This window comes from Haliotis rubra, unplaced genomic scaffold (genome assembly GCF_003918875.1).
Source record: "Haliotis rubra isolate DU_JTF1 unplaced genomic scaffold, ASM391887v1 Scf159, whole genome shotgun sequence".
Classification (NCBI taxonomy): Eukaryota; Metazoa; Mollusca; class Gastropoda; order Lepetellida; family Haliotidae; genus Haliotis; species Haliotis rubra.
Window position 1 is genome coordinate 480,344 of NW_025765547.1, and position 25,552 is coordinate 505,895.

Below are 25,552 nucleotides of genomic sequence, written 5' to 3' on the forward strand. Positions count from 1 at the left end.
TCACCGCCATGTTCTCATTGTTCAGCTGAAATTGAAACAATGTTTTCGTAACTTTTGCAACACATTAGGAACAAGTGCAATTTTTAACACTCCTCAATAAAGGAGCAGGTCATTCATAGTACAGAGATTAAAGCCTTGCACCCCCCTACACAATCACCCCCACCTCAACCTACTAATAATGGCCGGGCCCTAGCCAGGCTACACTGACGATATATCAGTAAAGCCAGTACATATTCATTCAAAATGTCTTCACTGATACATAATGAGTTCTATTTCAGACAATGGCAGTATTGTGTCTGTCTGTGTTACAAAATGGCGCCATGTGAAGAAGTACTGCCTACCTGTCTGCCGGCATGGAAGGAAGTCAGGTACCACTCGAGAACTGCCAGCATCCGCTCCTCGGGGTCTTCAAAGTCAGGGATTCTGTAGAAAACAGGTCATTCTTTACAAAGAAGAAGAAGAAGAAGAAGAGGAGAAGAAGGAGAAGAAGAAGAAGAAGAAGGAAGAGGAGAAGAAGAAGGAGGAGAAGAAGAAGGAGAGGAGAGAAGAAGAAGAGGAAGAAGGAGAAGGAGGAAGAAGAGGAGAGGAGAAGGAGGAGAGGAGAAGGAGAGAGAGGAGGAGAAGGAGAAGGAGAAGGAGAAGGAGAAGAAGAGAGGAGAAGAAGAAGAAGAAGGAAGAGAAGGAGGAGAAGAGAAGGAGAAGGAGAAGGAGAAGAGAAGGAGAAGGAGAAGAGAAGGAGAAGAGAGAGAGGAGAAGGAGGAGAAGAAGAAGAAGAGAAGGAGAAGGAGAAGAAGAAGAAGAAGAAGGAGAAGAAGAAGAAGAAGGAGAAAGAAGGAAAGAAGAAGGAGAGAAGAAAGGAGAAGAAGAGAGGAGGAGAGAGAAGAAAGAAGGAAGGAGAAGAAGAAGAAGAAGGAGAAGAAGAAGGAGGAGAAGAGAAGAAAGAGAAGAAGAAGAAGGAGAAGAGGAGAAGAAGGAGAGAAGAAGAGAAGAAGGAGAGAAGAAGAAGAAGAAGAAGAAAGAAGAAGAAGGAGAAGGAAGAAGAAGAAGAAGAAGAAGAAGAAGGAGAAGAAGGAGGAGGAGAAGGAGAAGAAGAAGAAGAAGAAGAAGGAAGAAGAAGAAGAAGAAGAAGAAGAAGAAGAAGAAGAAGAAGAAGAAGAAGAAGAAGAAGAAGAAGAAGAAGGAGCACAGGTACAATATGCTAGATTACCTTGAGTGAGTGAGTTGGGTTTTACGCCACTTTTAGCAATATTCTAGCAATATCATGCCGGAATACACCAGAAATTCCCATGTGGGGAATCAAATCCGGGCCTTCAGTGTGACGAGCGAACGCTTTAACCACTAGGCTACCCCCACCGCCCCTAGATTACCTTAAATCAAAACCATGAGCAATCTGGGATTTGAGCAAGGTTTCTGGCTTACCTAAGGGTTCATCTCTGAACAAAGCCCTGTGGCATTTAATGTAACTAAATGTTTCTGTTTTCATCCATTCACAACACTTTCACTGGTAGCTATGGCTGGAAGAACACAGAGAATGGGTGTACACTTACTTGAGGAATATGTCTGGATGGGCCATACAGTCAGCAAACATTTCTAGTAATGACCTTTTTTCTAATATAAATGTTGGTAAAACAACCTGAAAAATAAGAAAAATAAAAATGACAAACCATGATAATAACACACCCAAGGGCTCAAGTATTGAGAGAGAATTTGAATTTGTCTGATAATTAGAATACCAAGTTTCCAACTATAAAATATTGGTAATTCCAGAGTTTAAAAACTCCCTTATCTTATCTCATCCATTTGAGACAAGATCATAATGCAGTCAGACCAGTGTTTGGTGTGTTGTGTCTAGTGTGGCGTGCAGGGATTCATATATCAGTTGCCTTTTTCTGCCTTTGTCTAAAAAATTCAAACCTATTTGTTAAAAAATTTGGCAAACAATCTTCCTATAAGAAATTTTCAAATTGGGATTTTTACTCTCATTTGCTGTAAACTAAATATAGCTAAACATAGGCTTGTGAGCAGGTCTAGATATATCCCTAGTGTCTGGTCTCAAGCCTCTGCAGTGACTGGTATCGAGCCTCTCTAGTGTCAAGCCTCCCTAGTGTCTGGTGTCAAGTGTCTAGTGTCAAGCTACTCTATTCGGTGTCAAGTGTCTCTAGTGTCAGGTGTCATGCCTCTCTAGTGTCTGGTGTCAAGTGTGTCTAGTGACTGGTGTCAAGCCTGTCTTGTGACCGGTGTCAAGGGTCTCTAGTGTCAAGCCTCTGGTGTCAAGCCTCTCTAGCGTCTCGTCTCAAGCCTTTGCAGTGACTGGTATCAAGCCTCCCTAGTGTCTGGTGTCAAGTGTCTAGTATCAAGCTTCTCTATTTGGTGTCATGCCTCTCTAGTGTCTGGCGTCAAGCCTCTCTAATGACTGGTGGAAAGCCTCTCTAGTATCTGGTGTCAGGCCTCCCTAGTGTCTGGTGTCAAGTATCTCTCGTGTCTGGTATCAAGCCTCCCTAGTGACTGGTCTCAAGCCTCTCTAGTGTCGGGTGTCAAGCCTCTAAGGTGTCTGGTGTCAAGCCTCTCTAGTGTCTGGCTTCAAGCCTCTCTAGTGTCTGGTGTCAAGCCTGTCTAGTATCTGGTCTCAATCCACTCTAGTGACTGGTCTCAAGCCTGTCTAGTGTCAAGCCTCTCTAGTGTCTGGTGTCAAGCCTCTCTAGTGTCTGGTGTCAATCCTTTCTAGTGACTGGTGCCAAGCCTGTCTATGGTCTGGTGTCAAGCCTGTCTAGTGTCAGGTGTCAAGCCTCTCTAGTGACTGGCGTCAAGTCTGTCTAGCATCTGGTGTCAAGCCTCTCTAGTGTCTGGTGTCAAGCCTCTCTAGTGTCTGGTGTCAAGCCTTTCCAGTGACTGGCGTCAAGCCTGTCTAGGGTCTGGTGTAAAACCTGTCTGGTGTCAAGCCTCTTTAGTGTCTGTTGTAAAGCCCCAGTAAAGTCTGGTGTCAAGCCCCTCTAGTGTCTGGTGTCAAGCCTGTCTAGTGTCAAGCCTCCCCTAGTCTTGTCTGGTGTCAAGTCTGTCTAGCTCAGGTGTCAAGTCTAGTGTCAAGCCTCCCTAGTGTCTGTGTCTCTAGTGTCAAGCTATTGGTGTCAAGTGTCTCTAGTGTCTGGTGTCATGCCTCTCTAGTGTCTGGTGTCAAGTGTCTAGTGACTGGTGTCAAGCCTGTCTTGTGACCCGTGTCTAGTGTGTCTGGTGTCAAGCCTCTAGCGCCTCGCCTCAAGCCTTTGTCTGGTGTCAAGCTAGTGTCTCTCTAGTGTCTGGTGTCAAGCCTCTCTAGTGTCTGGTGTCAAGCCTCTCTAGTGTCTGGTGTCAAGCCTCTCTAGTATCTCTAGTGTCTGGTGTCAAGTATCTCTCAGTGTCTGGTCAAGCCTCAAGTCTCCCTCTGTGTCTGGTGTCAAGCCTCTCTTGTGTCTGGTGTCAAGCCTCTCTAGTGTCTGGTGTCAAGCCTGTCTTGTGTCTGGTGTCAAGCCTCTCTAGTGTCTGGTGTCAAGTCCAGCATCTCTAGTGTCTGGTGTCAAGCCTGTAGTGTCTGGTGTCAAGCCTCTAGTTCTGGTGTCAAGTGTCTGGTGTCAAGCCAAGCCTCTAGTATCTGGTGTCAAGCCTGTCTTGTGTCTGGTGTCAAGCCTCTCTAGTGTCTGGTGTCAAGCCTCTCTAGTGTCTGGTGTCAAGCCTCTCTAGTGTCTTGTCTGTCTCTGGTGTCAAGCCTCTCTAGTGACTGGTGTCAAGTGTCTCTAGTGTCTGGTGTCAAGTGTCAAGTCTAGTGACTGGCATCAAGTCTGTCTAGCATCTGGTGTCAAGTGTCTCTAGTGACTGGTGTCAAGCCTCTCTAGTGTCTGGTGTCAAGCCTCTCTAGTGACTGGTGTCAAGCCTGTCTTGTGTCTTGTGTCCAGCCTCTCTAGTGACTGGCGTCAAGTCTGTCTAGCGTCTGGTGTCAAGCCTCTCTAGTGACTGATGTCGTGGATCCACTCACCTTTGTTAAGTCCATGCCCAGCTTCAACTGAGACAAGAGATGTAAAATGATGCTTTTATGTTCTTCTACTCCCCCCAGCTCGGAGTCCTTGTACTCCGCTTCATCTTCGACTTCATCGTCGTGATTCACTGGACCTGCACAGTCAGCATAGCTTGTATACAACAAAACTTAGAAAACAGACTTAGACAGACAGTTTCTAATGTATCTAATAACACTACAGAAGTTAAGCGAGGTGATTTTGGATTGTCACATTTCATGCAGAGTATCCTATCAGGGTGAAAAAGCTCATGTTAAGGACATCAGTATCATGAAAAAATTGCATCCTTAAAAAATAAAGGTAAAAAGTCCCAAAGACAAAAGCATATGCCAACATGCTTCATCTCTGTTCTCAGTGGAACAAAACAATTGTGCACATTTTAAAGCCTTACGAGCACCTTGCGGTAAAGTTAACCATGAACTACAGTAGCAGTAGTAGTAGTAGTAGTAGTAGTAGTAGTAGTAGTAGTAGTAGTAGTAGTAGTAGTAGGAGGATGATGAGGAGGATCAGCAGCAGCAGCAGCAGTTTTGTTTGCTTTTGTTGTTGTTTGTTTCCAGTGATCAACAGCATGAGCATTGATCAATGCAGGTAGTTGTCTCTTATGGCAAGCATGGGTTGCTGAAGACCAATTCTAACCCAAATCTTCAAGGGTCAGCAGTAGCAGTAGGAGTAGCAGTAGTAGTACCTTCCACTCTCTGGTCTGTGAAGGTGTAAGGGACAGAACTGGCGGAGGTGAAGCTCTCGGTGGGGGAGGGGACAGTCAGCTGAGTACTTGACCGACTCCCTTCTAGAGGCCTGGAGACAAGAAATGCAGGATAGCATACACAAGGAGATGTCAGCACTTTCAAACATGACAACTATCATAACATCATGTTCATAAGGAATGCTTATGTCTGAACAAACAGTTTACAATCAATATTAGTATAATGTTGATGATATCATGCAGCTGCTACCATGGTTATCACAGAAGCAGATATATTTGATAATTTCTTTTCTTATACAATTTTGGTCACAATATTATCTAATGTGCACCCTCTCTGCAGTAAGTTAAATAAACAAGCTGACAGTTGTAAGGTATGTGTGTCTGTATGTGTCTGTGTGTATGCATGTCTGTGTGTATATGTGTGTCTGTGTGTATATGTGTGTATATGTGTGTCTGCATTTGAGTCAGTCTGTGTTTATTTTTTTGTTCATTCAATGCCACAGATACCGTGAACTGCGTGTTTCAAAAACCCCAATACAAACAAAGTCATAACTATCCCAGTTAATAGTAAGCTGCCATGAATAACTTATCAAACTTGTTGCCATAGAAACTTGACATATTTGTGAAAACAAGAAGACATGGTCATCAATATCCCCCCACCACAGTGTTCTCTTCCTATTTTCTATTCCTGTTTTTTTTAGGGGTGGTGAGGTAGCCTAGTGGTTAAAGCATTCAGGTTCAATTCCCCACATAGGTACAATGTGTAAAGCCCATTTCTCGTGTCCCGCCGTTATATTGCTGGAATATTGCTAAAAGCGGTGTAAAACTAAACTCACTCACTCACTCCTGTTTTTTTTAACTCAACAACGACATTCATGTCCTGAAACACATAGTTTTGGTTTTCCTATCTATAACAGTTACTGAGAAAATCTGTTCCCATTTGGGGATAACGTGCACAAAGTCAAGAAATGCATGACAAGGGCCATAACTCTGTAAAGAATCGCAACACGGTTTCCGTTTTCGAACTCCATCAACGCGTTTGTCTCCTGAAAATACATGCCACACTTGGTTTCCCTATTTCACCACAAGATCTATCTCTGGACAAATTTTGGTGAAGATATCCTGTACAGTTTTTTTTAAGATCTGCTCCAGAAATGACATCCTGCATGAACAGACAGCCACAGGGATGACTGACTGACTGAGTTTGGTTTTACGCCGCTTTTAGCAATATTCCAGCAACATCACGGCGTGGGACACCAGAAATTGGCATCGCGCATTGTGCCCATGTGGGGATTCGAACCCGGGTCTTCTACGTGACGAGCCAACGCTTTAACCATTAGGCTACCCCATCGCCCCCACACAGGGATGAAGAAACTGTCCAGTTCATTTACAAGAAATAGTTTGCTGCAAAACTTGTTAGGGATAAGTAAATGCCTCCAAAACATATTTTGTGAATTTGTTTGAAAGAAGGTTGAGCATTAGTTACGTGCTTACCCTGGCTTTCTCTCTGGAGGCTGTGGGGTGGGTGGAACTGATAACTAGAAACAGATGTTGGAATACATCAACACAACATTTACACTAGGTATTACATACAGTCAAATCCCGATGAGTCGAATGCTGGTGTCTCGAATATTATGCATAACCTGTAGTACCTGTAGGTCCCGACCATTCCCTGTTATAGTTGTCATCATTTGAATACCGGTTACACGAATTCGTTTCATAAATACACACGATGACTCGAGAAGGAAATTTGGTCCCATGAGATTCAAACAACAGCAACCGTCTCCGTGGTGTAGTGGTTAGAGCGTCCGCCCGGAGAGCGGAAGGTCGCGGGTTTGATCCCCGACCGCGTCATACCAAAAGACATTAAAATATGGTACTTGTTGATCCCTGCCTGGCGCTCGGCATTAATGGGTATAACAAGGACTGGTCGGCTCGGAGTCAGTATAATGTGTCTGAGTGGGGTATTCATGCTTCACTGCGGCATGGTATCTCAGTGGGTTAGCACTATAAAAAAAACAGCTTCAGTCTGGGCTAGTACAAGCAGCCGCACATACACATACACATGCATGCACGTCGTCATATGAGCGAAATATTCTCAAGCACGACGTTAAACCCAATTTCACCTGACCTCACCTCAAACAACAGCAATCTTGTATTCATAAGCTGAAGTCAGTAAATGAGAAGTTGATTGGTGTAGCAAACTGATCCAATCAACAAACCAGCGCGTCTCACACCTTTCCGCCATTGATGGGTGAGTTCAAAAGGCAGATTAGTGATTTGACGGAAATCACTGTCTGTGCTAATCAGACTGGAACTGATAAGGTGCCCCTATTAGTGATATGGAAATCATTAGATAAACAAATGCTTAGGCAGAGGAATTAGGACTGGATCATCTTTTTTTCTACCCTCATAGATATACCTATGTCTTGAATACATTGATAAGTCGAATTTATTACTTGGTCCCCAGCAATTCAACTCATCGGGATTTGACTGTATTTCAAAGAATAAAATAAGGAACTCTTTATGTGGTAATGTTGATATTATCAATCAATTAAATGTAATTTCAGCATCCTTTTACTGTCAAATTCATGGTGACGCTGGTACTCGGTCAAGCATGAGACAACAACTGACCTGTCCTGTCTGTCTGTTTTGGAGTATAGATAAGCACTGTTCGAGGCACAAGATTGTAGCTGATGATGTTGCTTTAAGTAGGAGTAATTCCTGAAACATGAAAATATTCACCATCATGAATAGAGCATGAAACAAACGTCCTTTTCCTATCTTATAATATAAACAAACATACAGGCAATGTTTGGAGGTTCTTACCTGGATGGGCTATGAGATCAAACTACAAAATTCTTCATATTCATAAAAATGTATCAGCCATGGAATCTTAAAGGATGAAAAAACCAAAACTAACCATTTAAACCGAAAATATATTCTGCAAAAGGAATATCAGAATAATGTAAGAGAAAATTCCTTTAACTTAGTAAGGTCCAGGATAAAGTTCAAGACATTCTGACACTTGTTTTTACTTTCAACATGAGTGTCGCTCAATGAAGTTTAGATCAATGTATGATCGGATCTGTGACCAATCAGGAATCATTTATTATATATGTTAATACCATCTTATCCATACACTAAGTGTTTTACAAAACAACCAACTGTAGAAATCAACTTAGTTCAATTCTCATAATGCGTGAGTATGTGCGCTAACTTTCACCACAATGTCCAAAGTTTTGCCTCTTTCTTAATGTACATAGATTCTGTGTGCCGATATATTATAAATAAATGCCAGATACAGAGGAATGCCTCACCTTGTCTATGCCGGTCAGAAACCCAGATGTGTACGGTAAACTCTGCAAAATCATCATCATCATCATCATCATCATCATCATCATCACCATCAAAGAATATTGAATAATTACTTCCTGCCAAAGTGATGCAGGTCTTGGACGGTTACTGTTAGTGAGTGAATGAGTTTAGTTTACTCAGCAGTATTCCAGCTATATGATAGTGGTCTGTAAATAATCGAGTCTGGACCAGACAAGTGATCAGCAGCATGAACATCGATCTAAACAATTGGGATACAATGACATGTATCAGTCAAGTCAACGAGCATAACCACACGATCCCGTTAGTCGCCTCTTCGGACAAGCATGGGTTGCTGAAGATCAATTCTAACCCAGTGATACCAAATGAAGGTACAAACCTCCACCAATCGTGGGTTGTGGGATGCAAACAAATACCAGTTTCTGGAATACGTCAGTGATGCAACTCTACACAGATTTAGATAACTATCAAACATAAGAGTGACCTGGGTTTTGATCAAAGGTGCCTGGCTCATCTAAGGGTCAAAGGTCTGAGCTGTTGAAATGCAGTTCATTAGACAATGGGGGGCACCTGTTAGGGCTGGGACGGGGACGGGTACTCGAATCCGGGTCGGGTACAGCTGGAATCGAGTCGTATTTTTTGGAATCAAGTACCCGGAAAGGGAAAGAACTCTGTAGTGACAAGGGCAGATAATAATTTGTCTTTTTCATAATTGTCTTTTCATTAGTACTCATTTACATCATTGGTATTGTCCGATTAATGAAGGTTATTACGGATGTAATTTATCTGAGCATGAGCAGTGAGTAGTGGAAGTTACAGTAACAGCGGGAACGAAAAGTTCTGTGTTTTAAGGATTAATGTAAGTAATGGTGTTACTCTTTATATTGGTTTAACAGACGTAAATTAAATAGCCTAAGATCTGTTTTAATGTCTTATTGCCATCCTTTCATGTTTTCTATAATAATCTCTGAATGAATATTCAGACAGTTGAAAGAAGCGCTTTCCTTACATTTCCGGGTACTCGATTCCGATTCGGGTAAGTACATGCGGATACTCGATTCCATTTTTTCCTACCCGTCCCAGCCCTAGCACCTGTTCAGTGAGTCATATATCGGATACATGGGTACAATGACTTTACTCACACTTATTTTGTTGGCTAGGTGCCTACTGTAATCGTCAGCCTCTGATATGTAATCCTTCACATCCTTGAATGAGTCGTTTTTAGCAGCCTGCACTAGCTTGTGTTGAGATCTGAAAATCAGGGGAGATAAAAACAAAATAAATCCACTTTCTGCACCTCCAAGAGAGCAATTTGAAAATACATTAAATGCAACATTATAAGATGTCATGCCCTAAGAATGGTCATTCCATATATTTGACAAAATAACTTCAATGCTAAAAAGCATCAGTAGTGATGGAAACATGATATAGTTCCTTCTGTTGGTTGTAGCTGCACTCAGCAATATTCCAGCCATCACAGCACCCTGTGACATATACATGTTAGCCTGATGATACACAATCAGCTATACTGCCTATCCCCACTACCCCAGTGAATATAGTGGTTTCCCAGCGGGCACACAACGTTGAATCAACGTTGAATCAACGTTGAATTTTGGTTGTTTGGTTGATCAACCTTTCATAAACGTTGATTCAACGTTTATCATGCGACCAAAGAAAGTTAGTCGAGATTCGTTTAGTTGTCAACGTTGTTTCAACGTAAGGAACCAACAAAATGTCAACTAATTGTTTCCTTGGCAAATTTGATACATATTCATATTGGTAATAGGTATCCAACTTAGCAACTATCATTTCGGAACATTATTTTCATAAAAGATCAAGATCGAGCTAGTGACAGATATAATCTTATATATTGTTTGATTGTACATCGATCAACGGACGGAAATATTACGTAAATCGCAGTGATTTTAGGTGTAAAGTCATCAGTTATCCAAATTGCATTACATTTGATATTTTCCCACAAAACTGTGAAAATTGTATAATTCCCGACAATTTGCTTTCAAACAAATGCCAGATGTTGACCGTTTGATCGCCTCGTTTGGCCATATCCGGACATGCGCACAATTATCGCGCGCGCAAAGGCAGCTGATCGTTGTCAGTTCACTTTGGCGAAGTTCAACGCAATATCGTTCTATTTTCACCATCTTCACGGCATGTTGGTGTTTATTTGGTAAGCCGCCTTGATGTTGCTGGAATATTGCTAAAAGCGGCGTAAAACCAAACTCAGTCAGTCAGTCAGTTTATTTGGTAAGTATGTCCTTCATGTATAATGAAAACGTAGGAATGTTGTTTAAATCTAGCAGGTCAAAGTAGCAAGAAAGTCCGAATTAGGGCTCATGTTTTATCTCACAAGGTTACCGGTATGTCACAGTACATGTTTCTCCATAAAAATCAACATCACCTCAAAGCCATATACATTATGAACGGTCCCTAAGGGCAGCTATACAAAATCGGATAGGATTAATCAACATTCTATAATGCATCACATTATTATGAACATTTGTTCGTTTGAATAGATCTATCAGTATATTATTTGGGGGGTTGGGGGTGGGGTGGAGAATGGCGTAAGGAAATGCAACGAAAATTTTCACATCAAAATGTCTTGTGAAAGTCTTTGTTAAGGTTGAAATTGTAGATAATTTATTTGAACTTTGTATTTATTTACAAAAAGTGTAACGTCACTAATGATCCTTTGATGGGACAATTAACAAAACTGCACCCACAGACTTTCATTCTTACACTTGTTTGGAAGGGATGTGATGATTCATGTTTCTTAAAGGTTAAAATGTTACATACAAAAGAAGAAATTTAGTAAGGAACATTTAATTCTGAAATAAAATATAATTTTAATGGAATTTGCAGAAATCTCATCTTGAAGACTGGGAGGCAGCAATTCTGTGGATCACATAAAAGGAGCAATGCTAAGGTAACAAGTTTTTAACATTTCACTTGTTTCCAGTATATCCACCGTAAAGTTCAAGAGAACGATGATAATGCTCTTTCATTACCACTTGTTTTGAATATTTGTGATAATGTTTGTTCTTTTTGGTGATAATAGTTGGTCTTTATCTTCATTTATATATTAAGGTTGATCATTTAAGAGAGAAAAATTTGACAATGATTTCTCGGAGATGTTTAGTTTAATGAGCACTCCCTTGCTTTCTCGCCATATTGTTTTTCGCCGTAAACAGCTGGATGCTGAGATAGCACGAGAGGACAGAGTCATACATTTATAGAGATACATAGATGTTTATTGCTGGGAGACACACTCTTCGGATATTTGGTCAGCTGTAGAATTTGAATATGATGTTTTTTATCATTGTCAAAGGGTAGGTTTTTCATTATTTGCAATCTAATATGTGTGCAGTGAAACATATTGAGTTTTGGAAGAGTCCATTATTTAAGGTACAGGTATTGTTAGATATCAGCATTTTATGTTAATGTTCCCTTGTTAAAATCATCTATCGAGTATATTAGAGAGAAGGTGTATATTTGTAGTGTTTTTAAATCAGAGTTATTTTCAGTGTGTGACCTACATTTCAATATGTTTTGGCAACCTGTCACCCTTTGGTCAAATGAGTAGGACTTCCATTTCTTGGAATTGAGAGTCAGAGATGCACTGTTTCCAAGAATTTATGTGCCAGCGATGTTTGTTTTGAGAGTACATTTAAGTCTGTTTGAGTGTAGATTGGAGTTGTAAGAGATGTTATTCAATGTCTTATTATTCAGGGTATGATAGATTATTTCTGGCAGTGTAGAGTTTAATCTCATTATTTTATTGTTCATGATTCAGAGAAGCGTAGTTATGACTGACTGACTGACTGAGTTTGGTTTTACGCTTTTAGCAATATTCCAGCAACATCACGGGCGGGGACACCAGAAATGGGCTTCACACATTGTACCCATGTGGGGATTCGAACCCGGTCTTCGGCGTGACGAGCCAACGCTTTAACCACTAGGCTACCCCACGCCCCTCAGAAGTTATGACGTCAAGAGATATTATCGCACACACATAATTCATTATATGAGAGATTTTCTAAAGCTCCTATAAGAGATTAAGTGTAAACATTTATGAATTATAAAGAAGTTATTTAGCTGAGTTTTATGAGTGTACAAATGACAAAGAGAGAGAGAGTAGATAATAGAGAATACATTTTACTTATGAGAGCTCATTATTGTTTTCAGAAATCCATGATCCATACTTCCTTGTGTTTGGGAACAAATGGTGTTTGGAGACCTCCCACAATAGACTTGTTCTTTGACCTGTGAACCACCACCCATTTTGTTTTCTTATCATTTAATGTAAAATGGCTTTTGTTACAATTTATGACTCCTGGTAGCAAAATTGCTACATCAGTACAACTCCTATTAATTTGAAATAATCATTTCCGAGAATCTCTAAAGAAAACTAAATCTGACAGAATAACAACAATCTTCCATTGTTTTGCAGGACAATGTCAAACAATTTGATGTCAAGAATGAATGTTGATGGGCAAAGCGGCAAGTTTTCTTTTAAGAATACAAGGTTGTATTCAATCATCTCTGGTAAGTTAATTACCAAGTGCAGCATTTTCATCATGACCATAGCAAATAATATATCACAGTAAAGCATCGTCTAATTCATCCGAATTCATAGTCTAATTGAATAATCAACTTGCAATTGAGGATTTTCTTTTGAAAATGTTTAAGAAAACTTCCATTCCTTTGGTTGAAAATATAAATTGTTTACACTTTTCGTCATATTTTTGTATTGATGTTGTTCATATGTTCACATGCCAAGTTACAGCAGTGAAATGAACCTTTAAAATGATTGATTAAACAAATACTTGAATCATTTAAGACAATATATCTTCCATATAACTTATTCATGTATTTAAATATAAAATTTCAGAATGTGTCCTATCTCATGGGAATGAGATAGGAATGCATCCGAAGCAGATTTCAAGAAAGAGTTAGGAACGTTTCTGAAGTATCCACCTGACTGCCAGGCAGGGAGTGGCAGAAAGAAGAGGAGCTGATAATTGTGTTTTGGAGTTGTAATTGTGTTTTTAAAAATGTAAACTGTGGTGTTGAAATTGGTGGCGAAATGTCAGGTTAATGTTATGCAGATGATATTGTGTTGTTAGCACAACAGAGATCACCTACAGATGTCATGTGTGATGATTTACATTATGCATTAGACCACGTTTCTCTGCAATGCGTGTGTGTTCATAAAGATTTCATGAAAAGTGACTTGTTTTATGTGCTGTCTTCAGGTGTTCCTGGTCATCTTGGATCCCTTTCATGGTGAAAGTAATTGCATTGTGTTTATTCAGGGTTTGTCTAATAACTGAAATTCAGACAAAATGTCTTCGGGACAATTTCCACCTTTTCAAGGTAACAATACAACAGTAAATAGTTTGTTTTAATTTGGAATACTCTTTTCTTCTTACTGGAATTATCGTCCAACTGACAAAAACTTAAATGAACATTATATTGAATGTGGAATTTTAACCAAGTATTTTATCAGGTAAATATTTTTACTACAATTTTCTGTTTGAACACTGTTTATTGCAGGTAGCTTTTGGGTATTTTAGCTGGATGCAGGAGTTTGGTGCTACTTTAGTGTAGTTTAAAGATGAAGTGCGAGTCTATTTACAGGAAAGCGTAATACCTCCCAGACACAACCACGGAACAACCCATTTTCAACGTTAATAATATGTCAAACTTCAACGTTGATTCCACGTCGGATATCTACGTCAAAAAAACTTTCATATACAACCACAGAACAACCAATTTTCAACGTTAATAATATGTCACACTTCAACGTTGATTCCACGTCAGATATCTACGTCTAAAAAACTTTCATATACAACCTTTTTTCAACGTTGATAATCGGTCAAACTTCAACGTTGATTCCACGTCGGATATCTACGTCTAAAAAACTTTCATATACAACCTATTTTCAATCTAGTTTCAACGTTGAGGATCAACCTATTCTCAACGTTGAAACAACGTTGATGTGCCTGCTGGGTTAGTATTCCCATTACAGATGAAGGGACTCAATGCCAACAGAGGTGAGGTGAAATTGGGTTTAACGTCGTGCTTGAGAATATTTCGCTCATATGAAGACGTGCATGCGTGTGTATGTGTATGTGCAGCTGCTTGTACAAGCCCAGACTGAAGCTGGTTTTATAGTGCTAGCCCACTGAGATACCATGCCGCAGTGAAGCATGAATAACCTACTCAAACACAGTATACTGACTCCAAGCCGACCAGTCCTTGTTGTACCCATTAATGCCGAGCGCCAGGCAGGGACCAACAAGTACCATATTTTAACGCCTTTTGGTATGACGCGGTCGGGGATAGAACCCGCGACCTTCCGCTCTCCGGGCGGACGCTCTAACCACTACACCACGGAGGCGGTCAATGCCAACAGAGGAGAATTTGGTGGATGAAAGAGCACACTTGGAATGAATGATTCCAAAGAATTGTAAAACATATATATTCTCCTTTGTGACTTTGTTTTGAATCAGCGTCTCATGCAGGGTGTATTGTCAGTGTCCACTTAGTGCCCTTCCTGACATTGCCCAATAAGTGCCCTACCTGACGGTCATTAACGTGGGCTGTCCATCCTCTGTCTCGACTGGCGACTTCTTATTGAGGGAGTTGTCGAGCCGTCGCACCAGGAGATTGTCTTTAGCTGGAGGCGCCACTATTGGCATCCCACCAGAGTCAAGTCTGGTCACAGGTGGAGCCTGCTGGAAGAACAAAAGTAAACTCATCCTGAACACATTCATGGAAGATGGGCTCCATAAAGCTATCTTAGTACTAAGACTCCCATTCACCATGACAGTCATAGCACTAGGACCGCCTTGTGGAAAACTGGATCTGGGCTCACAGCCTTCTTTACATTATGGGTGTCATAATATGTATAAGTATGGGAGTTGTGATGATTCAGGGATTTATGGGACGCGAATTCCTGCGTCATATACGCAGAAAAATTGACAATGGACGCAACAAAATTTATTAGAGCATCCACAGGGACACAGAAAAAGTCCAAATACTTTTTTTGTTCAAGTAAAAATAAGTTATCACTGAGTTTGCTACTAGCTGGGTTATGGTTTCATTTGCAATTTAATTACTGTAACAATTAATGTGATGATCATGGTACACAAAACAATAACATTATTAATAATAATATCTAAGTGTCTGGGGCACCCATTTTGTTGTACAGGACCCCTGAAAAATAAGAGCATGAGTCCCAGGGACCCTCAAATACAGAATTCAAGGTAAATCCCTGATGATCACATCTTAACACCAATAACAGTCCATAGTTCAATAATTGTGTTGTGGACATTGGTTCATATATATTGACTATTTTTTTAAACTCTGAAAATTAATATGAATAATAACTTTGAATGTTTATCATGTCTATAGATTATCAACACCATTCACATTGATCTATACTGTCATTACTGGTTTATTAAGAAAAATGATATATGTAATATAGGGTTTTATACACGAGTGCAAGCTTGTTACAAGGAAGCTGCAAGTATGCTCAAGTGACCATTAGCATCCAGACAAACTGACATTTGTGATGTTAATGCGACAGTAACGTCATTAATAAGTACCTTTTTGAGCGTATCATTAGTTGAATTATACAGAATGTAGAATTAAGTGTATATGATTAAATGCAGCACTGAACTATATTTCAGTTCTTAAGACAGCATCTTATGTAGATGTGAGTGAGTGAGTGAGTGAGTTTAGTTTTACGCCACACTCAGCAATATTCCAGCTATATGGCGGCAGTCTGTAAATAATCGAGTCTGGACCAGACAATCCAGTGATCAACAGCATGAGCATCAATCTGCGCAATTGGGAACCGATGACATGTGTCAACCAAGTCAGCGAGCCTGACCACCCGATCCCGTTAGTCGCCTCTTACGACAAGCTTAATCGCCTTTTATGGCAAGCATGGGTTGCTGAAGACTTATTCTACCCCCGGATCTTCACGGGTCTTATTTAGATGTGAGAGGAATATCTGTGTTGATGCATGTCCTATGTTTACAAGAACAAAGGTATGATGTTCTGTAATGTAAATAAAGTCCTTTTAGGCTAGTGCTTTAATGTCAATTATTACTCTATAAATTATTTTATCGGGAAACCTCCACCAAGATTCATTCTGGATTAACAGGATTTCACAAGCACATAATGTTCCTACTGGAATTTACAGCAACTGGTGAATCACCATTACTTATTTGCTAACTAAAGAAGCAAAATTCTGTTTACTGTTCCACTACATGTAATGATTAATCCTTTACTCAGTTTACAAACTCTTCATGTCTGTGTGATAAGAAGCCAAGCTGGGGAATCATTGACCAGTGGGTAGGAAAGCAGAGGCGGGAGGGATTTTATGTATGACTCCCCTCAATGGTTCCCTTGGTTGAACCAGAGAAAGGCCCAAAGTGACCCAGTTATATTAACCAGTGTGGTGAGAATAGATGCTGTTGGTGCTAAGAAACCTAGAAATATAGGGGAACTGGGACTCCAACCCATGTCACTGGTTCCTTGCACACCTAAGGGACACAACTCTGAATTGTGAATTGTGGTACCATAGACAAAGGCCAACCATTACCCAAGATGTCATCAAACGCTGACACCAAAATGTACAGACATGCAGACAACAATATAAGCTCATCTGAATGTTGATCAGGGAGCAAAGAATCTATATGGACAATGGCTCATGCGAGTGTACAGGATAACACAACTGCATAACACTTCCCAGTTGTCATACAACTTTGGTGTCCAAATATTGCTGTGACGGTTTTTGCCAGAGTTGATGCCACCACCCCACCAGCAGGAATATAGCATTGACTGAAATCATACTGCAGCCTTAGAAATTCAAGGTGTTTTTAAGATTACTCGGGTGACTAGCAGAAATCTCATTCACTAGTTATCAGGGTCCGTACCGCATCTTTCTTTAACAAAACTCATCATTACGTTCATTCTGTTTACATTTTCTGTCAGTTTTATTTGGTTCCAGTTTGTACAAAATCGAAGCAATGAGAACAGGTTCTGAAAGTGATACCCTAAAATCTCACAAGTCAGTGAGGACTACTATCACTGGATTTTCACTTGACCTCAGCCCAATCTAGTAGTCATGGGCTAGTGGACTAGCATGAATTTTGAAGGCTGCCCTGACAAGCAGGCCCAAGCTCCCCAACACGCTGTGATCGGGACATGTGTACCATTAGTCTTGCTGTACAAGGTTATCATGTTCTGGGTTATCATGTACCAGGTTATCAGGTAATGGGTTATCATGCTGAAACACTCATTGAAGGCTTACCCGGAACTTGTACTGGAAGCAGTACCATCAATTAATTACATTTCCTTTATACTTCTCAAACAAAGGAACATCAGTTGCTATGACTACCAGATCAAGGGCATTAATACCTTATCTGTAAGATCTTTCAAATCAGATCTTTAACTCCCATACAGTGTCTCCCTGTGTGAAGATCTGAGGTCACATCCATTGAAGATCAGGTGAATTGTATCAGCCATTCAGCACTGGGGAGGGCAATTCCCAGTATGAGTGACCAAAGCATTCAGACTATCATATCTGATTTCTGCTTCTCCAAAACAATATTATAAAGGGCTTGGGAACGTGAAAATTTATAATAGTGATATCATAATGGAAGGGAGTATTAGTCCCTTTTAAGTGTCTTGGTTTCTGACCAAAATGGTAAACGGAGGAAGTCTGTGCCCAGTGAAAGTTTCATATACATGTATCAAGATAAATTTCTTAATCGTGCTGGTAAAGATATGTTAAATAGCTACAATATTGAACAAACTTTATGAATAACAAATTCTTTTATTTCATGAGTGTGACGTTTCAATACAGATTCTTGTACCATTGTCAAACAAAAAGAAAAGAAAATGTAATTCATGAAGTTTGTTCAATATTGTACATCCCAACTTCTAAACTGCCACTCAAAGTGGTAATGTTAAATAGCTGATATCCTAATGGCTCAAGAACCAACACAGTTAGATCTGAACTATCACAGTTTCCTCAGGATTCACCAGACATGGCCTTGTAATGGAGGTGTCCTCAGATCGCCCTGCAGGGATGCACTGTATAACATGAGATCTGACCAAGAGACTGTAATTACATGTATACCTGACACTCCACAAAACACCAATAAAATCAAGAGATGAAAAGGGACGGAAGGGAAAGTGCAACAAAAGCTGAGATATGTGCTCCAACAGAAAACCCAAAATAAACATGGAAGACACAACATTTAAGTCTATAGATCACAAAAATAAACTTATTTCAACATGGGCAAACAGTGAATAGTTGAATATTTTCTAACAACATATCTAACTGCATCAAACCGATAAATTTGATTTCAAAACTTAAATGAATATAACTTTAATCTAACAAAATGAAAACTTTAACCACCACTAACCATATCAACAAGAAATGATAATGAATATTTGAAAATTTACAAAAGGCTAATTAACATAATTCTAAATGAAAATCCAGCCCATTTCTATACAAACCTGGAGACCAGGAATTTTTTTCTTTTTCTGAAATTGAACACATAGTCGCAGCATGTTCAATACGGCCATAATATTTCAACTTCGAAGGTGTGTTACTAAGTCAACAATGATAATAAGCCTGAGAATGTAAACAATATCAATTATGATAGTGTAAAAATTCCTTATAAAAGACTAAGTGTCACCTTTTAGGGGTTCAAAAATCCCATCGCCCGACGCCCGGGACAAGTCAGTTTTCATTTCGGGCAATCAAATAATGGTATCTTAATTGTCCGTGGGCTACTAGATAATTTCCACTTATGGTTTCAAACTGCAAATAAACTTTGATTTAATTTCATATCTGCTCAAAATGTAGCTATTAAATTTCGCAATGATGATAAAGTAGAGTTATCTTTCTTTGCTGTTTATCACTTTTCAATAAATAGTCCAGTAAACATTAACATCAAATACCATGTTGATTTCTTCTTTCATAATTACATCATCATAATTATGTCATAAAATCAGGGCAAATGGAAAATTAGTCAGGACAAGTTACTTTCTTAAAGTCACTTGCCCTGTGGCAAGTGGCTTTTTAATTTTTTTTTGAACCCCTGCCTTTGAACCTGATTATGGCTCAACTGGACATAGACTTTTAAGCATTTGAAATAAAAGTGCAGTGACAATTAGACCATGGCCAAATACTGTCTGTGACATGGTACAAACAATTATTGCACCTGTCATCCTGACAGCCATTGTATACACACAATAGTGTGCATTACCACAGGAATATTTGTGTTATATGTTCGTATATTTTGGATAAGAAATTTCTAAATGAAGAAGGCAAAGAAATAAAGCCAAATGACTTAGGAAAGCGGATATCTGTAGGCTCAAGGACCCAAGCATCATTCTATATACTGGACATTCAAAGTCCAGTCGAGGGTCATCATCTTGAAACAGATCGGTGTTAAACTGATTCATCCCTTCGTAACCATGGTTATGGTAATAGGAATTTTCCAAAACAACCCCCATCACATTTCCAAAAGTCCATCAAATACTGCATTTTCATGAACAAAACACAGTGACATTCATGGCCTGTTCTGGTGACCGAGCCGGTCAGGGACTCCACACAGCCGGGAACTGACCATGTGATATCTGAAGTATCTACCCGAGCAGTCAGGTGACAGGTGCTATGTGCGGAGCAGTTCACAGTGACACGTCGAGAAGGTGATCAGTCACGTTACAACATCATGAAGGAGTTAAACACACAGAGAGCAGATGCTGCTTCAATGTTTCCATGTTTCGTGTATTAGAGTCATCTACTAACCGCAGCTCAACTGAGTATACCTCACAGTAAAATAAATGTCAACAAAATACTCCACTTTACCCAGTTACTGCAGCATTGATATTCAAATACTGTCTGCATTAATATTAAAAACAAAGAAGTTTACAGAATTATATAGGCATTTTGAGAAAATTCAATAGCATGGTCAAATCATGAAGGGAAAATCAATGCCATAAATAATTAATAGCAGAAACAGAACATATGGGATAAATGTAACAAATGTCTTCAAATTTTGAGAAAAATAAGAATGAGTAAAGCCCATGAATAATTTAACAATATGGCTGTTGTGACAGAAACAAGATTCAAAGTTCTTGAACAAATTCAGATATCATTATTGGTGTGACTTTCTAGACTGCCTGGTATGACCGTCCAGTGTGACTGTCTAGACTGCCTGGTATGACCGTCCAGTGTGACTGTCTAGACTGCCTGGTATGACCGTCCAGTGTGACTGTCTAGACTGCCCGGTTTGACTGTCTATACTGTCCGGTGTGAGTGTCTAGACTGCCTGGTATGACCGTCCAGTGTGACTGTCTACACTGCCCGGTGTGACTGTCTAGACTGCCTGGTATGACCGTCCAGTGTGACTGTCTAGACTGCCTGGTATGACCGTCCAGTGTGACTGTCTAAACTGCCTGGTATGACCGTCCAGTGTGACTGTCTAGACTGCCTGGTATGACCGTCCAGTGTGACTGTCTAGACTGCCTGGTATGACCGTCCAGTGTGACTGTCTAGACTGCCTGGTATGACCGTCCAGTGTGACTGTCTAGACTGCCCGGTGTGACTGTCTAGACTGCCTGGTATGACCGTCCAGTGTGACTGTCTAGACTGCCTGGTATGACCGTCCAGTGTGACTGTCTAGACTGCCTGGTATGACCGTCCAGTGTGACTGTCTACACTGCCCGGTGTGACTGGTTTACCTGTGCTATGGTGGCTGTATGGTATTCAGCAGTGACCCGGAGTCGGTCCACCCAGTGTTGTCTCCCCCTGGGGTCAAGGGCTGTAAAGAAAGGACAGGATTACACACAACATTGTCTTACTGCACACAGAATTTACTGGGCTTCAATTGCCCAAAGTGCATCTTGTTTACACACACAACTGTCAACAATGTGTGACCATGAGATTGTTCCATCTTCAAAACCAACTAAATGCTGAATGTGCACAACACACAAATTATTTCCATACAGAAATGCTTTTGTTATCTGAAATTTGATTGATCTGCTGAACCTTTGAGTTGACTATGGGTACAGGTACACTATAAGTTGTACGCTTCTCTTGAGGGTAATACGGTCTGATGTACGCCTCTTTGTAGCAGTGTCACCCAAGCCGGTAGGCTGGTAGGCGAGGGATGACACTGCTACAAAGAGGCGTACATCAGACCGTATTACCCGAGGGAGAAGCATACAACGTATTTATCTTAGTGCCATGTTAAATGTACAAAATATCATTTTATTTTATGTTAAAGATCGCTACCGACTATATGACATGCAAACAAAATGACGTCTGCCTCTCGACTGGATTTTTAACATCAGTGAAACATGTATAAAATAGCGTAACTAAAGCAGTGAAAGTCGGTAAAATAAATCTGTACAAAGTGAACACAAAAACAGCTGATCGAACGGTTTTCGAACTCCGAACTCATATTATGACGTCATACGATTGTCAGCGCTTCAGCTTCTCAGGGGAAAGCTTCTCGGTTACCGTGGCAGCGGGTAATATTTTTTCCAGTTGTCTGAGGGTGACACGGAAACTTGTTAAACCGTCATTGACCAATGAAATTAAAGTATTTTACATGAAGGTAAGATAAAGGCTGGTATGCTGGTCATAACAGGTGGCAAATTAGATTGGGCGGTTAGCTCAGTCACCTGCTGGACTGTGTCATCTTACCCACAGAACATGGACCACCGACCAAAACATTGATCACTGGATTGTCTGGTTCTAACTTGATTATTTACAAGTCGATGTAATACAGCCACTATATTAAAATACTAAGCATGTCTTCGAACAAACACTAGTATATATAAAGAATGGCTAGGTATTTTTCACGCCACTTTGATCGGGTCACAGTTATATGAAGGTTTGTCAGGTTGATGTGGAAGGATCATCATCATAATCATCATGATGTCCTACCTCTCAGTCGAAATATTTCCCCATTAGCAGCGTTCACTGTAAACGTCTGTCCATCTTCATCTGATGGGGATATGACCGCAGCCTGGAACATGTGACACTCAACATCACACACACAGTCATCACACTGCAGTACTGTATTGACCATTTATTTAAAAAAAAACATTGGAAAATATGTACTTAAAACAAACAGGGTCATTTAGTTTTTTAAACATGTCTGACACAACATAATACATTAACAATTCTGTCAAACTAACCCCCAATATAAGTGTAGTATACTCATAAAAGTAATCAGCCAATAACCATGGAAACATACCGCAAGATGAACGGACCCCCTCGGCCTTTGTTTTTTCTGCTCTTCCTTCTACAAAAAAAGAAAAAAAGGAAACCTTTTCAAGACAATCTTCAGGAAGATGCTATTCAGAATCATTTCAACAAAAAGTCTGTAAAAATATTTCTGTCAACAAAGCTGGAACAAATTCATTGAGTAGACTTGACACAGTCTAAGTAAACTTAGGCTCATTATTATTCGTTACACTGCTATACTGAGCCTAACAAAACCTAGCAGAAGGTCGTGTCAGCTAACCTTTTGGACTGACCAATCAGAACACAGCTTACCTAATCGCGAAAGTTAACATTCGCACATACCGTTCGAACCTTTACCTAAAAACTCGAACAATTCCGAATGCTATTTTCCGCATGATCGCTTCCGAGTCATACACGCAATGAGTAAACAGTCACTGAAAATAGCGTTTTTGTCAATATTAATGGATGTGACATCTTGCGAAAATATAAGCAAATAGTAACCATGTCATTAGAAACCCATAAGCGTATATACTGCAGGTCAAATTCTGTGTTTTATATGCAGTTTTTCGTTTGTTGATAGATCAGTGTCAGCGACCAGGCAAGAGAAAATCCAAAAAACGTTTTGTAAGTCCCGCCGAACCCTAACAAGTAGTCATTGTCTGATTGGTTAAATCCGTTCGTCCATCTCGCATTTGATTGGACGGTCATAGGTCGCTCAAAGGTTAGCAGATGCGACCTTCTACTAGGTTTTGTTAGACTCAGTATAGCAGTGTAATGAATAATACTGAGCCTAAGTTTACTTAGACTGAGACTTGACACATTTTGCTAGATTATGTTGATCAGGGTTAGCATGTTGTCAGTGAGAACTTGCCTCGAAGTACTCCAGCATCCCCGACTCAGGCTCCAGGACGAAGTACCGAGGCTGCCAGCCTTTCATCACATTTGTATACTTTAGCAGCTGACCTTCATGAGGCTTCCTAGAGGGGTGGGCGCTGAAACAAGAATACACATCATCATGAATAATAGAAATATCAAAACATAATCTCCTTATTTAGGCCCCTTGAACACTTTCAAAAATCATCTGTAGACTAATCTTGACATGGCTTGATTTAGATATAAAGAACATGCACTAATGCAAAATGTTATTAAAACATGCACCATGATATTTATGTCAGCTATTGGCGGTGGGCTGGCCTAGTTGTTAAAGCGTCCATTCATCACACCGAAGACCCAGGTTCGATTCCCCACAGGGGCACAATGTGTGAAGCCCATTTCTAGTGTTCCCTGCTGTGATATTGCTGCAATTTGGAATATTGCTAAAAGCGGCGTAAAACTAAACTCACTCATCTTCTCAAACAGTTTGTAATTCAAGAAATCATCAAGCAAATGATGTACACAAAATCAGTGTGAATACAGTAATTCACACATAAGCATTTTGGTTTTATATTTCCAAGATGATTCGCTAACAGATCAATGGTGCCAACAGTACTTCATCAGGCGACAAAGTACACGTTTTTTTGCATTATGTCACACAGTATTGACGTCACTACGCCATTCTCATTTGCCCCCTTGTAATCAAAAGTACCCTTGGTAACCGATGCCTTGATGCATGTCAGTTGTCATCGACTCGTAAAGTATCCTCAAGCAAACTACTCTGTCAAAAGCTCGATTCACAATCAAACAGTGACACAGCAATGTTTACATTCCCACAATGCAGTTGTGGTATGTCGCACGACTAGTCAACTTCATCACCAGTTACTGTTCAAACCTTACATTAGTAGTAGAAGTGTGACGTTCACATTTCCCAATGTGGATTATGATTATCACACTCACAGACGTAAGTAAAACAATATAGAGAAGATATTTAATGCGAACATAAACCGTCTTCAAACTGTTTATTATTTGTTTTCATGGCAACGTGCGTCTTAACGGATGGGGGCAGACACGTCACTGGAAAAGCCTGTCAGTTCGCCCTGAATGAGGATTGCCAATTTAGGTCACCGACACCGTCGCTTTTCTGTTTGTTTTCTGCCTAGATTAATTCCTGTGTGTATTTAATTTGGCATCTTACAAAAGAAATACAGTTTGCTCTACCCCCATGTATAGTGTAATATTTAATAAAGTACCTTTTGCCCTAAACTATTCTAACGTTTAAGCCACCGGACGCAAGCTTTAACTGTAATAGTTCAGGGCAAAAGTGTACCTTATTACACTATACATGGGGGCAGAGCAAACTGTATTTCTTAAATAAATAGACTTAAAAAAAATATGTTTTGAGTCCGGGTATGATTCAAGGTTCTTTGAACTCATTTTAAGGCCTTTTCAACATGACCCATGAAGATCCGGGTTAGAATTGTTCTTCAACAATCCATGCTTTTTGAAAGATGCAACTAACGGGATCGGGTGGTCAGGCACTCTGATTTGGTTGACACGCATCATCGTATACCAATTGCGTAGATTGATGTTCATGATGTTGATCACTGGATTGTCTGGTCCTGACTCGGTTATTTACAGACTGCTGCCGTATAGCTGGAATACTGCTGAGTGCGGCGTTAAACAATAGACAAACAAACCTTTTCAACATATTCAAGCCAAATGCTGAATAAAGGCCTTTTCAAGAAAAACTCTGAAATTCAAGGCTGTTTCAAGTTATGTGTGAACCCTGCTATATTTAAGAAATTAAAAAAGGCAGAACTTACCTGACATTTACCTTATCTTCTTTCCGCTCGAATTCCTGGCAACAAATAGATGGTTTTTTTAAAACAGTTACTAAGTTAACTTCAATTACATGACAGAACAATAATGATAGAATCATCATGCCAGTCACTGAAAAATATACGTGATTTATTGATGTTTCAGTACTCAACACGCAGTGTGTGTATCAAGAAGTAGAAAAGATTGTAGTCACTAAAAACAGAAAGAGCTTTAGTATTTCAGTCATTGTTGAGTTTGTTGTAACAATTGAATTTACTTTTTGTAACTGAAACAGACACCAGTTTACTCGTCAGTCTTTCCAGACATGCCAAAGGGCTAGCAACAATTTCAGTTCCCTTGCTCTTTAACATTTTTAATGTGAAGGTGAAGTTTCACTCCTGTAATGTAACCTTTGAATCTATGTGTGGAAATAAACAGACAGAACTTAGTGTCAATACTGCAATATCC

The 25,552-nt window shown here is 39.9% G+C and overlaps 1 protein-coding gene across 3 annotated transcripts in view; it reads right to left on the reverse strand.

Annotated features, from left to right (window-relative positions):
* The window catches only part of LOC124271230 (oxysterol-binding protein-related protein 11-like), a 36,692-nt gene that overhangs the window by 9,983 nt on the left and 1,157 nt on the right, over positions 1–25,552 (reverse strand). Inside the window, exons 2-16 of one of the 3 annotated variants that reach the window (XM_046706308.1) lie at positions 25,090–25,124; positions 23,262–23,382; positions 22,401–22,448; positions 22,088–22,169; positions 20,878–20,957; positions 18,643–18,669; positions 14,686–14,840; positions 9,225–9,333; positions 8,067–8,108; positions 7,381–7,470; positions 6,241–6,284; positions 4,729–4,838; positions 4,007–4,140; positions 1,548–1,633; positions 342–423 (exon numbers count right to left, since the gene is read on the reverse strand). In XM_046706308.1, coding sequence (XP_046562264.1) covers positions 342–423; positions 1,548–1,633; positions 4,007–4,140; positions 4,729–4,838; positions 6,241–6,284; positions 7,381–7,470; positions 8,067–8,108; positions 9,225–9,333; positions 14,686–14,840; positions 18,643–18,669; positions 20,878–20,957; positions 22,088–22,169; positions 22,401–22,448; positions 23,262–23,382; positions 25,090–25,124 — 1,245 coding nt within the window. Of the gene's footprint in view, positions 1–341; positions 424–1,547; positions 1,634–4,006; positions 4,141–4,728; positions 4,839–6,240; positions 6,285–7,380; positions 7,471–8,066; positions 8,109–9,224; positions 9,334–14,685; positions 14,841–17,428; positions 17,441–18,642; positions 18,670–20,877; positions 20,958–22,087; positions 22,170–22,400; positions 22,449–23,261; positions 23,383–25,089; positions 25,125–25,552 lie in introns of all 3 variants that reach the window. The other 2 variants (XM_046706309.1, XM_046706310.1) reach the window with 2 other exon arrangements.